This window comes from Apodemus sylvaticus, chromosome 2 (genome assembly GCF_947179515.1).
Source record: "Apodemus sylvaticus chromosome 2, mApoSyl1.1, whole genome shotgun sequence".
NCBI classification, from domain to species: Eukaryota; Metazoa; Chordata; class Mammalia; order Rodentia; family Muridae; genus Apodemus; species Apodemus sylvaticus.
The window spans coordinates 146505547-146517737 of NC_067473.1; the positions used below are offsets into that span (position 1 = coordinate 146505547).

At 52.4% G+C, this 12191-nt stretch overlaps 1 protein-coding gene across 4 annotated transcripts in view; it reads right to left on the reverse strand.

Moving 5' to 3' along the window:
* Positions 1-2379: 2379 nt before the first annotated feature.
* Positions 2380-12191, reverse strand: part of Vgll4 (vestigial like family member 4) — a 111608-nt gene continuing 101796 nt past the window's right edge. For 3 of the 4 annotated variants that reach the window (XM_052174582.1, XM_052174581.1, XM_052174580.1), the window contains 3 exons: positions 4176-4371; positions 3068-3191; positions 2380-2745 (listed from right to left, as the gene is read on the reverse strand). In XM_052174582.1, coding sequence (XP_052030542.1) covers positions 2474-2745; positions 3068-3191; positions 4176-4371 — 592 coding nt within the window. In that variant the 3' untranslated portion in view covers positions 2380-2473. The remainder of the gene's footprint in view (positions 2746-3067; positions 3192-4175; positions 4372-12191) is intronic. The other variant, XM_052174583.1, reaches the window with a different exon arrangement.

Genomic DNA, 12191 nt, shown 5'->3' on the forward strand with positions numbered 1-12191 from the left:
CATGCATGGCTGACTTCAGCAGACCTCAGTGAGGGAGATTAGAGAGGACCCTGGCCTAACACAGACGCTGCAACAAGTGGCCCCATGAGGCTCCCCACCCCACAGCCCACATGCCACCCTAGGAGTCAAGAGCCACACACAGCTTGGTTTAAGAGCACTTTATTATTGTTCTTAAGGCTACTTTTAAGTACAAAAAAAAAAAAAAAAAAAAAAAAAAAAAAAGATGGCCTGCCAAACCTTTTTTTTTTCTTCCAGGAAAAAAAAAAAAAAACAAAAAAAACAGGCCACAGAAATGGTATATTACAGATTTACAAACACAGAGGGGTCAGCACACACATAGATGGCTTGGTTCTGGGGAGGTCACAGGCTCCTGCCTGTCACAGGCAGGATGGCGTACTCCTCAGCTGACATATTGGTCCCCCACTCGGGGCACAGCCTATTCCAGATAGGCCAGCGCACCAGGGACCCGGCCACCCACACTGCCATCTCCCACCCCCCAACAGCAATGACCCGCTCACTGACGGGTATCTGAGGCCCGTTGCCCACAGAGCCAGTCCGCGGTGCGGTTGTTTTCCTGTGACAACCTCAGTAGCCGGTAGAATAACAAACTAGTGGCTATTAATGCGGACGCAGTGTTGTCATGGAGTAACTGTGTACCTGCACGATTACAGACACACCTACGACAAAAAAGATCAACTTTTTTTCCCAAACAACAACAACAACAAAAATGATGATTACGATAGGAAAGGGAAAATTAAATAGCTACATATCATTAACAAATTAATTGTTCTTCAAAAAATACCTACAAATTTCTCTGTACATTCTTTACGCACAGCGTAATGATGGTCTTTAAAATTACCTATATAAAAAAAGTGTTCTGAACAATTCTTTTTTTTCCTACAGAAAATATAGGGGCTTGAAGGCCAAGCTTGGAAGCCCAGGAGAGTGGAGTGAACCTTGTGCGGGGCGGGGGGGGGCGTGCTGTCCATGGCTGTGAAGGCCGGTAGCCACCCTGTGACTACAGGAACCAGTCCTCACCTTCCCACCCGTGCCTGTTGCCCAAGTTCAACAGCTAACCTGTTTCCTCCTACTGAAAATCACCCCAGGGGCTCCCATGTGCAGGAGTCCAGAATGCCTTGTGGGGGAAAAGCTCCTAGCCAGGTGATCCCCTCAGGTGGCCAGGCCAGGGGACAGACATGCTCAAGGCTGGGAGGAGCAGCAGCTGTCGGGCATCCCCGGCCGTGTCTGTCCTGCTGGCTTCTAATGTCTAGTTAGTAGCTATTAATAGTGCAGGAATAGTGGTGCAGGAATAACTGTATAGTCAGAGGAATGTGTACAGCCTCAGCCCCAGCTCAGGAGGGCATGCAGCCCCACGCTGCAGGCTGTCAGGCACCTGATGTCTGGCCAGGAGTTGGAAAGGAGCAGTCTGTGTATCAAGGAGCTCAAAGACATAAACTCCAAGTCCCCAGCCCAGGATGCAGAAAATCAGCAGCAATGGGCTTCCTTCCCCAGCCCACCACACCCACTGGCTGTGCGCTCCTCTTCGGAGGAAAGTGAGCGTTGACTCATCTCGGAAACACAGCTGTACCAGCAGTGAATGTATCTAGGGCTGAGACTGACGAAACGGGCCACTGCCGACAAGAAGCCAGGCGGTGCGGTGCGGTGCTACAGTCTGGGCTTAGTCAATAGAAACCAGCTATTTTTTTTCTTTTTTTGAGACATGCACCATGTCAGAAGCACTACGGAGGCCTCCGGCCTTGGCGCCAGCCTCACAAACTGCAGTGTTCAGAGAAGGGAAATGCCCATGGTCGGGGAGTCTGCAGTCCAGCTGTGAGCACCTCAAGCCTAGAGAAAGACCTAGAACCTGCTAGAGACCTTCTAAGTTCAGCAACAAGGCAAGCACACACGGTCAGAAGTGTTCCCTAGCAGTCTGCCCTCAGTACTGGCAGCTCAGACAGCCGCCCCGCAGGCAGCTCTGCCCTCCGTAGTGCAAATCAGGACAGTTCTCTTCCTTCCAGCAGACACATGCAAATGCAGCCCGAGCCAGACCCCGGGCGGGCTGAAGCCAAGCCGTGCATACCCGGCCTCAAAAGCTAAGAGCACAAAGCGCCCGGATCCCCACGTCGTCATGGCTTGTGACTGAGAAAGGGCCGCAGGGTCCCGGCTGCCAGGTGGCAGGCAGACCTGCAGAGGTTTCTTTGGTAACCAGGGCAGGAAGCAAGGATGCTCGCTGGACGGCATGCTCTGTCGCCATACGAGGCCCCTTGTATGAACACCAAGCACGTAGAAAAACAGAGCAGAACAGAATCCAGACAACATGGTTTTGCGAATAAACCGCCCACCCACCCTCCCCCCCCGACCGGGATTTTTTTTTCTTTCTTTTTTTTTCTTTTTTTTTTTTTTTTAAGCGCTGACTGTTCAAAGCTCAGGCAAACCATGCAGATTCCTGTGTGGTCGAAGGGTGGCTCCCCCTTCAGGAGACCACAGAGGGGGAGTGGCTATGGCTGACCATGTGGGCAGTGGGGCTGGCAGGCTGGCCCCTGCGTGAGGCTGACTCCGGGCTGCTGGATGCGCTGTCCTTGGCCGCTTTGATCTGAAGCCATGTGTCACCTAGTGCTTTGGCAAAGTGGTCATCCACAGAGCCGGTGATGGACACCGAGTTAGGTGCCGGCTCTGGTTCCTTGTAGTTCTTGCCCAGGCTCCGACGGAAGTGCTCTTCCACCACAGGGTCACAGGTGGCAGTTGCTGCAAAGGAGGGGACAGAGGACAGACAGCTGCACCAGTGGGTCCAGTATCCCAGTCAGTGACACTTAACCACACCATTACAGTGTAAAGCCAGCGACTCTTTGAGGCACTAAATAACAATGGTGGATCCCGCCGGAGCCCAGGAGGCCAGGGGCAGAGGTTCTACCCTCCATGCCACCTGAGCCATGGCCAACTCAAGGCGCACACACGCTCTAAAACAGTGTTTTTAAATTCAACACTAAGTGAATTTTAGGAAGAGAGGCTACAGCCCATAGCTTAATCCCGGGTTCCCACAAGCCCCGGGCTGTGGGGGAAAACTCACCACTGGGTGGTCTCCGGTAGCTGGCAGAGCCAGGCGCAGAACAGCCACTGTGTGCGATGGGACAGTGAGAGAGGTTGCAGTTGCGGGCACCCGCAGATGCACAGGTAATCACGGAGGGCCGGTTCTGTGGGAGGGAGACCAGGTTAGCCCCTTGTCTATTGGGCAGGAGCTGACAGCGAGCCCAGCTCCTGTGGCCAGGGGCCTTCCCTGCATTCAGCTGCCCCTCAGGCCCTCTATGCTACACAACAGCAGGTCTAGGGGGGGAGACTAGACTGGGGTGGGGTCCCCTTCTCCAGCACCTGCAGGTGAGCCCCGACACATAGCATCTCCTAGTGGCCAGGCCCCTTCCTTCCTGGTAGTGTGTACAAACACTGACAAGAAACCTAGGACTCGCAGGCCCAGAGGCAAGGGCCATCAGAGCCAAACCCCGCCCCCATGCTGTCTCTGTACTTTTAAAGTCTCTTACTACCGTGTTTGTTAGAAACCTTACCCTTTCGTTGTCTCTGGAGCTTTCTGTGTGGGGCTAAAGCCTTACACACTAGGCAAGTGCCCTTAGCCTGCCTCCACCCCTCTTGCTTTTCTTAAGTCAAGGCCTTATGAAGTTGCCTTGAACTTGTAATCCTCCTGCCTCAGCCTTCCAAGTAGCTGAGATATGCCTACACTATCAGGCCTGGCCTTGTTTTTTTAAATAGCAATAGTTTTATTTTCCTTTAGCAGAAGTAGTAGTAGTAGTAATAACAACAACAACAATAATAATACCCTGTGCCCTAATCACAGGTTTATGACCACTGATCCAAGCCCCAAGCAAACCACTGACATTTAACTCGGGCCTTATGAAATCATATGGGGTAAGGGCAGGCCTCTCAAGGGGATTGCTACACTGACCCTGAGGAACAGAGTGCCAGGAAGATGGGCGTGCAAGGCAAAGCCGGGCATCCCCTGGATCAACCCTGCACTGTGCAGAGAAAGCCAAAGGAACGAGGGTACTGATGTCCCCTGAGTTCAGGACTTGTGCCCAGGATTCTCCACAGAGCTTTTGGTCCCCAACACCCAGCCTGATATGGCCACCTCCAGATGTGACCCGGCCAAACTGCTGACATATACACACCTGCTGCCGCTCCACAGCTGACCTGCCCGTGTCACTGCTGTTCTTAGTCAGGGCAAGAGGCTGCTCCATGAGGCTGGGAAGCGATGCATACAGATGACCACCATGCAAGCTCACAGCGGGGGCTGCGGCCCGCTCGATGGGACTGCGGCTCCGTTCCCGGGGGTCTCTGCGGCAGTCTCCATTGACAGTCTTAGTCCTGAAAGACAGGGCCATGCTCAGAGGGGGTGACGGGCACAGGGGGCCCTGGTGAGGAGCCATGTGCTTTCTCCGAGATGTTTCCATGACGTTCCTACACTAACGCTAAGGGCAGAACCAACAGGTGAGTTGAGGGACCAGGCCCTAAGTATAGGAGAGGCACCTGTGGGCCGAAGCTGGCTGTGTGACCTCCCTCCCTCCTTCCCTGCCGGCAGCTGAGATCTCCCTCGGGGTCAGCTTGGGCACAGCTGGTCATCGAGGAAGGATGGGAATGCAGATGATGCGGAGAAATGGTACAATCCCATAAGCCAGTTCTGGAGTGCAACCACAGTGATGTCTGCGCCCACGCTGCAGAGGCCATTTCTACCTCCGTCCAGAGAGGACACCGATGACCAGTGGCCTCCCCTCCTGCATGGGTCTGCTTCTCATTAGTGTGTAAGACCCCTGAGCTGTGCGTGCCTGCACATTCGGCAGATGCCACACAGCCCACAGGCCCGCTGCTCAATGCTGCCTCCTCCTCGACAAGGGCCTGTAGGGATTGTCAATACAACTATGGCATGAGAACCCACAAGGCCCAGCTTACACACAAGGTGTTCCACACAAGATCTGTCCTCCCTCCATCCTCTGATTCTAGAACCCCTTGGGGTCTGTCCCTCTTTAACTGCCAGAACAAACCTGTTCAACTTTAAAACTGAAAGGAAAACGGGAAATGGACCACAGTGCATCCACGGCGTTCACACGACTCTACCCTCACAGGGGCTCGAGCAGCAGACATGAGTGCAGACAGGGAGACCCTGAGGCAGGAAATGGGTACAGAAGAACCCAACACAAGGAGGGCCAGGGGTCTAAGCAAGACAGCCTACAGGCCGCTAGAAGACTGGGGCAGGCTAACATCACTTGCCCCTTTAATCTCAAGGTCACCAGTCGTTACCACCCCCCACCTTCGATCCCCATAGCATTTTCGCATGGCCAAGCACCAACCTCAATATTGAGATGCACAGAGAGACCAGAACTGGGTGGTCCCCAGAGGGGCTTCCAGAGCTATGCCTAGGAAATCAGTCACCTGGCCCTGGGCATGGTACATCACACGGAACACCACGAAACAAGCCTCGGAATGTGCTAGTTAATTTTAGTGAAATTACACATCACTTTGTTTCCAGCTCACTTTCCTGGTTCCTGGAGCTTAAAGACAGACATTGTTTCCCATGTCCCTCCCCCTTTGAATCCCAGCCCAAGAGTGTCCTGTGCCGTCAGGACGCTGACCCAACCACACACATCCTGCAGCTCCGTAAAGACCAAGTGGGGAAAAACCCCAACACCAGCCCGGCCGGAGCCTAGAGGACTCACAGGGCTGCCTAGGACGTGCGGCCTTGCCCCATAGGTGGGCATTTCTAGAGAGACCATCACACTCATCCAATCCCGGGTTTTGCGGGGACAGTCACCATGTGCTCCAATCACTCTCTGAGCTCTGAAGTCAAGATGTCAACCGATTTTTGGGAAAACAGACTAGATCCCAGGAAGTCCACCTCCAAAGAAAACACGGTGGCAAAACAAGTGTCTGGCCTTTAACCACGAACAGACTGGAGGGCTAGCCTTATGCATCATCCTGCTCAGCCTCAGGAATCATGGAACATTGGCAGGGCAGAAGAATAAGGAAGGACCCACCCAGCCTCAGGCTTCCCACAACACACAGGATATCCTGGAGGTGACAGAGCGAGCCTTCCTGATGCTAATCTGTGCTGTCGTCACTGCGCTGTGCCCTGGGAACCTGGGTGACAGTCCCAAGCCTTCCCACAGTCTAGCACTAATAGTTGTGGGGACAGAAGCTAAGCCTTTAGATCTTCCCAAAGCCATGACCAACCTAGAGGCCACCTGCTTTGCCTAAGAATCGTGTCATTAGTGGAGATATGATGGTGTAGATCATGTCCTCTGTGCCCCTAACACTAGCTTCCCATCCCTTGGCAATCAGGAAGAAAGCCACGCCACTACCTCTACCTCAAAGCCAAGAAAGCATGGTTACCAACGAGGTTGCCTGACATGTCTGCCCACAAAGGTGCTATCTCACCTTCTGCTCAGTGCAATTTTAAAACTCAACTCCAGGGAACTAACCAACCAACACATGCCTCATTTTCCCTGTCACAGGTCTGAGACCCGGCTGGGAAACTTCCAGCTGGAGCAGAACACTGGACTTCTCATCCTTGCTGAGAGTTCAGACCTTACTATGACAGACTCCAAAGAGGGAAAGAGATTCAGGGGGCCCAGGCACTATCTGAAGCCAAGCTAATTCAGCCACGGACTCAGGTGCACAGCTCACTGTCTCAGTCATGGACTCTGGTGCACAGCTCGCTCTTTGAAACCTTCCCTTCCCCCGGTGGGGAGAGAACTGTTTCTATGCATCCCTCAGCAAGGATTAGACTTTCTCCCATGAACTGCCTTTAGTTTCTGTCACAGACTGAATGAGGTCCACTGAGAGATGTTGTATGTGACCAGAGCTAATAAGATGAGGTCACCAGAGCTACCCCGTCTCAGTGTCAGACAAGAAAGCCTCCCTCAGAAGAAACCAAGCACTATGGAGACAAGCTAGCCTTGAACTCAGAGATCAGCCTGCCTCTGCCTTCCCAGTGCTGGGATTGAAGAAACCTATCTTGAATGTCCTCCACAGTGTCACGGCACGAGCACTCTTGGGCTTATGATTTGTCTATACTCCTGACGATCCTGGAGCATGGCGATATATATGCTACAAAACCACTTCAGATGGGTACTTGAGGAAAGACTCCACAAGGTGCTGTCACCTAGGGAGGTCATAGGTCTGTGGGAACAATAAAGGCACCATGGGCAGCCTTTACAAATCTACCTACAAGAAAAGAAGCATTTAGTCCAGTTCAGCATGTCAGATAAAAGGGCTAGAAACCAATGCTTCTGGGGAGCCTGATGCTAGGCTAGCCTCTACTAATGTATTTGTGCCTTAGTTTTAACAAAAAAGTTGTATGTTTTTAAGCTTATAAAGGTATAAAGAAAACATTTTTTGGTCTAGCTGTATAATTTTGTGCTAAATGTTATCATAAAACTCAAAATTGTAAAAATTAAAATTTTGGAGCCAGCAAGATGACTCAGAGGGTAAGAGTTTACTTGCTTTGCAAGCGCAGTGACCTGATTTCACTACATGAAATCACCCACAGGCTCATTCCTCAGGATGCACCTGCCACTGGGGCAATGGCTGGCTTCTAGGGCTCACGGTCCTGACTTTCCACTGCTTTGCCACCACCCCTGGAACTCCATTGCTTTACAGATTTTTAGAAATTCTCTACAGTGATGCTTTCTGCTTACTGACCGATGTTGTGCAAAAGCATTTTAAAGCTTTAGAACAGTGGTCCTCAACTTTCCTAATGCTGTGACCCTTTTAATGCAGTGCCTCATGTTGTGGTGACACCCCCCCACACACACACACACCATAAAATTATCTTGTTGTTACTTCATAGCTGTAATTCTGCTACTGTTATGAAGTGTGATGTAAATATCTGATCTGAGGACCCACAGGCTGAGAAGCATTGCTCTAGCGTCCTATAGAAGCGAGGACTGTAAGCCTCGCTGGCCCTCAGGTCACACATGCTGTGCGCTGAGCCGTGGCCTGCAGTATGAGGCTCTGGCCGATGCCAGTGCGACACCCACTACCCTGCATACAGAGGGACCGAATGCCTTGGTGCTGGCTCTCATCTGACCTCGACCTCCAGCTCAGCAACTCCGGATGGCGTGGGATGGGATGCTCTCACCTGGATTCCCACTTTCCTTCACTGCAACTTGCCACAGCCACAGCTAGGGAGCACTGTCCCCCCCTTTTTTCCTAGTGCTAAACCATGGGGAGAAAGGGAAAAGAGGGGAGGAGGGACAGATCTGCCCAAGTCCCAGAACAGGCAGGTGACAGCGCAGGGCTCCCAGCACCTGGGAGAGTCACCTCCTGTAGCGGGAGGTAAAGGCAGCTGGGTAGAGCAGCCTGAGCCACGTACCCCTGCCCCCCTTCTGATGACGACTGGGTCACATGTCTCCATGACTAAGTCCAGGAGTCATGAAGGAGCCTGGCTGTGTCGTGGTGTCCCCTCCACCACGACCCTGCTCCTCTGGCCCCTCCAGCAGCTCATCCCCTGAGAGCAGGGTAACAAGCAAGGACACCTAGGAGCTACGACCAATGTCACTGGGCTGCGGCACCCAGGTAAAGGCTCCTGGAAGCTGAAGTCCAAGCCTCAATTAAGGAAGAGAATACGATTTTAGGGACCAGTCTGTAGCACCATACAGTTCACTTCCTCCTGTCATGGTGACAGCAACTCTTATAAGCACTCCTCTCTGCGGGCACAGAGCACTGCCCCCCAGAGGCAGAGTCTCCTGCTCACCCTCCTCCCGACGCAAACCATGGGGACAGCCAGGAAGTTAGTTCCTTTCCCTCATGTTGCCCAAACGCCACACACTCCAGTGTACTAAAAAGATGTGAAATAACCAGGTGACTCCATGGTGGCTCTAGCTCTGTGTCACAGAGGCGCAGCACCTCTCACAAGTCGGGCTCCCCCAGCTTCCCCCAGCTGGGCCTCAAACTCGGGCTCCACTCTGACTCCAGCCCGGTTCCCCAGCCCAGAACTGTCTGCATATGTTTTACATCATTAGCTGAGACAACAGAAAGAAACGGAAGCCTGGGAGTCGGGTCTGCCGTGAGGCTGTGGGGTGGAACACCCCGCTCTCCCACATTAGCCAAGCAAGAGCTGGTCCACCTGTGGCCGCAAGCCCCCTGGGACTACACACAAATGGGCCAAGAGCCCGTCCGTGTGCATGCCGAGCACGGCTTCCAGAGCGCGCAGATCATGTGCTGCACACATGCATACTCAGATGCTAATGAATGGGGATGCTGCTGAGATTAATAAATGTTCATTTACGATCCCTGCTGCTCCTGGGCGTACAGCTGTTTTTGTCATTGTGCAGTCTCTCAATGAACGATACTAAAAAGTACAACCACCATCATGTTTTTGGCATTAGGCAGTCCTCAAACTAGAGATGGAAAGCATCAGGCTCTTCCTGCCGGAATCCAGCTGCCACATCTGCCGTGGGCAGAACCCTCTGGACCACTCCCTCTCCACCCAGTGACAGGAACCTCTGGGCTGGCTTTTATACTGTTACCCTTTAGGGAGGACTCTGGACTACTGAGATGAAGACTGAAGAATAGGGTGAAGGCAGAGGCTGGGAACATGCCAGACATTCAGCACCAGTTCCCTGCAGACCTACCCGGAAGCCCACCTTCCCCCTGCCTCCGACCCCCACCCTCAGCTTCTATGCAGGTCCAAAGCTCCCAACACTTAGGAAGGCCTTGGCTGACCAGGAGAGAAGAGACAGTTCCTCCAGCCTCCAAGAGAGATGCAACCAGAGCAGGACCAGCGGTGTCTTGTACAGCGCCAGGCAGTTTTGTGAATGAACTGGCTTTCGAAAAGCAAACCTATTCTTGGGAGTAATCGGTACCAGAGGGGCTCATAAAGCTGGACAGGGGAGCACCTCCATCAGGGTTCCAGGGGAAATTCTAGGAGGGTAAATCTACCATGACACATCCACCAGAGAGGAAAGGTCTGGAAGGAGCCACACTCCCCACTGTTCTGCTGCTACAAGGTCTTTCAGAGTTTCCAGCTAAATCTTAGGAAGGCCCACTTCTAGCTTCCCCTCTGCACGTTTGCAGCAAATCACTAGACTTTGGAAATAGCACCAGACTTTGGGTGAGAACATCAGGAGCTCCACCCTACCCAAGGTGTGTGGTGGGCACGTGCGTGTGCAGCAGCCACGCGGATGACTGCTGGGATGTGATTTCGTTCCTCAGACAAGCCACTCAGAACGGAAAAGCTTCAGCAGAAAGCCTGCCTTCGAGTGGGTGACAGCTGCCTCCAGAGACCATGTCTCTATGCCACGTCTCCCTTTTGGAAAAACTCGGGAACTTTATTCCTTCTTCCCCTGCCAGCCTTGCCAGGACTCGGCAACAAACACCAACCAGCCCATCATCAGTACCGCACACTGCACTAACTAGTTGTCCCACAGTAATACCTGGCACTGGACATCACTGCAGAGGAGCCCACCAGGGGACCCAAGTACCCGGGAAGGGCTGGCACCTTCAGCACAGTGGTAATCTCTGAACTTCAGACCAGGTCACATGATAGATGAAAACAAGACCAGCATGGTGCTCTGTGCCTGTGTCCCATAAGAAGGTGACATCTGGGGCTCAATTCCCAGCACCCACATGGATGCTCACAGCCATCTGTACCTCCAGTTCCAGAGAATCTGACACCCTCTTCCGGCCTCTGTGGGCACTATACAAATCAAACACCCACAAGCCAAACGCCACACACAAATTATAAAAATAACAGTCTAAAAAGAGAGGTGAGGTCATACGGAAACCTTCCTTTCGATCCAGCTCTACCTGTGACTTGCCCTGGAGCAGACACCCCGCATCTCACATACGTGTGAGGTCCACATAGCTGTACACCCACCGCACACTGCCACATCCTGCACAGGATGCCAGCAGTCTGAGGCTGGGGGTGACAGGTTCCAAATTACTCTGTGGGGTCTTTCATAAATTGATTCAACACTGAATAAAAACCAGGAGGGCAGGAGAGATGGCTCAGTGGATAAGAGCACTGACTGCTCTTTCAGAGGTCCTGAGTTCAAGTCCCAGCAACCACATGATGGCTCACAACCATCCGTAATGGAATCTTCTGGTGTATCTGAAGACAGCAATAGTGTGCTCACATATATAAAATAAATCTTTAAAAAGGGGGAAAAAAAACTAGGAAGGAGGTTTTTCTTCTCAGGTCACCTATAACCCAGACTGACCTTAGAAATTACAAACTATAACCAAGAATAACAGCAACAAAAAAATCAGGCGTTCACATACCATCGAACTAGCTCCATGAACCTTAGGTATTGAGATTCTACGGGTGGCAATGAGATACGCACTCGAGAAGAGATCTTTCGACACTTAGCATGGCTTCCACGTTACACTATCAATAAAGGAAGAGTCCAAAGGCCTTCCACCTGGACCACACGGACCCTCGATGTTTAGGGCTGAGATTTCCTCCCAGCACCTGGCTTGTCCATACTAAACTCCATCTTTCCAAAAACTGGAGAAGAGAAGGACTTTCTTTCTTTTAATACGCCTGTGGAATTTAGCAATAAGCTTTAACTTACTTTAAGGATGGTTTCTGAGAGTCCCCCTGGCCTTTGGAAACACTCCAGTACACTAGCGACTGGTTAGGCTGGCTGCAGCTCAAGACTTTTCATTCTTTTCTCTTTTTCTTTCCTGGTTTTTCAAGACAAGGTTTCTCCGTGTAGCCCTGGCTGTCCTGGAACTCACTCTGTAGACCAGGCTGGCCTCGAACTCAGAGATCCACCTGCCTCTGCCTCCCAAGTGCTGGGATTAAAGGCGTGCGCCACCACCGCCCCACTGGTCTCCTCTGATCTTAGAAGCTCCCCATAAACAGAGGCCATCACTCAAGGCCTACTTCATCTCTCCCAGCTGCCAGTCAGGAGGAGCCTGCTGGGTAGCGGACGCTGCCCTCCAGTTTGAGATTCTCTTGCGTCAGCCCTGTCAGCAGGCGCTCGTTTTTCCTCAGCATCTAGAATCCCCCCTCCCTGAACTCTGCCTCTCTGAGTGGTCACTCACACCTGAGCCTCGCCCTGGCTGTTACAGTGGTCTTTAGACGACTTCGTCACTACTTCGGCACTCTGAAGAGTGAAACCATGAGCTGGGGCCCGACTTCCTGCTCAAGTGCGGAGGATGCTACACTCTACATGAGCTTCCAA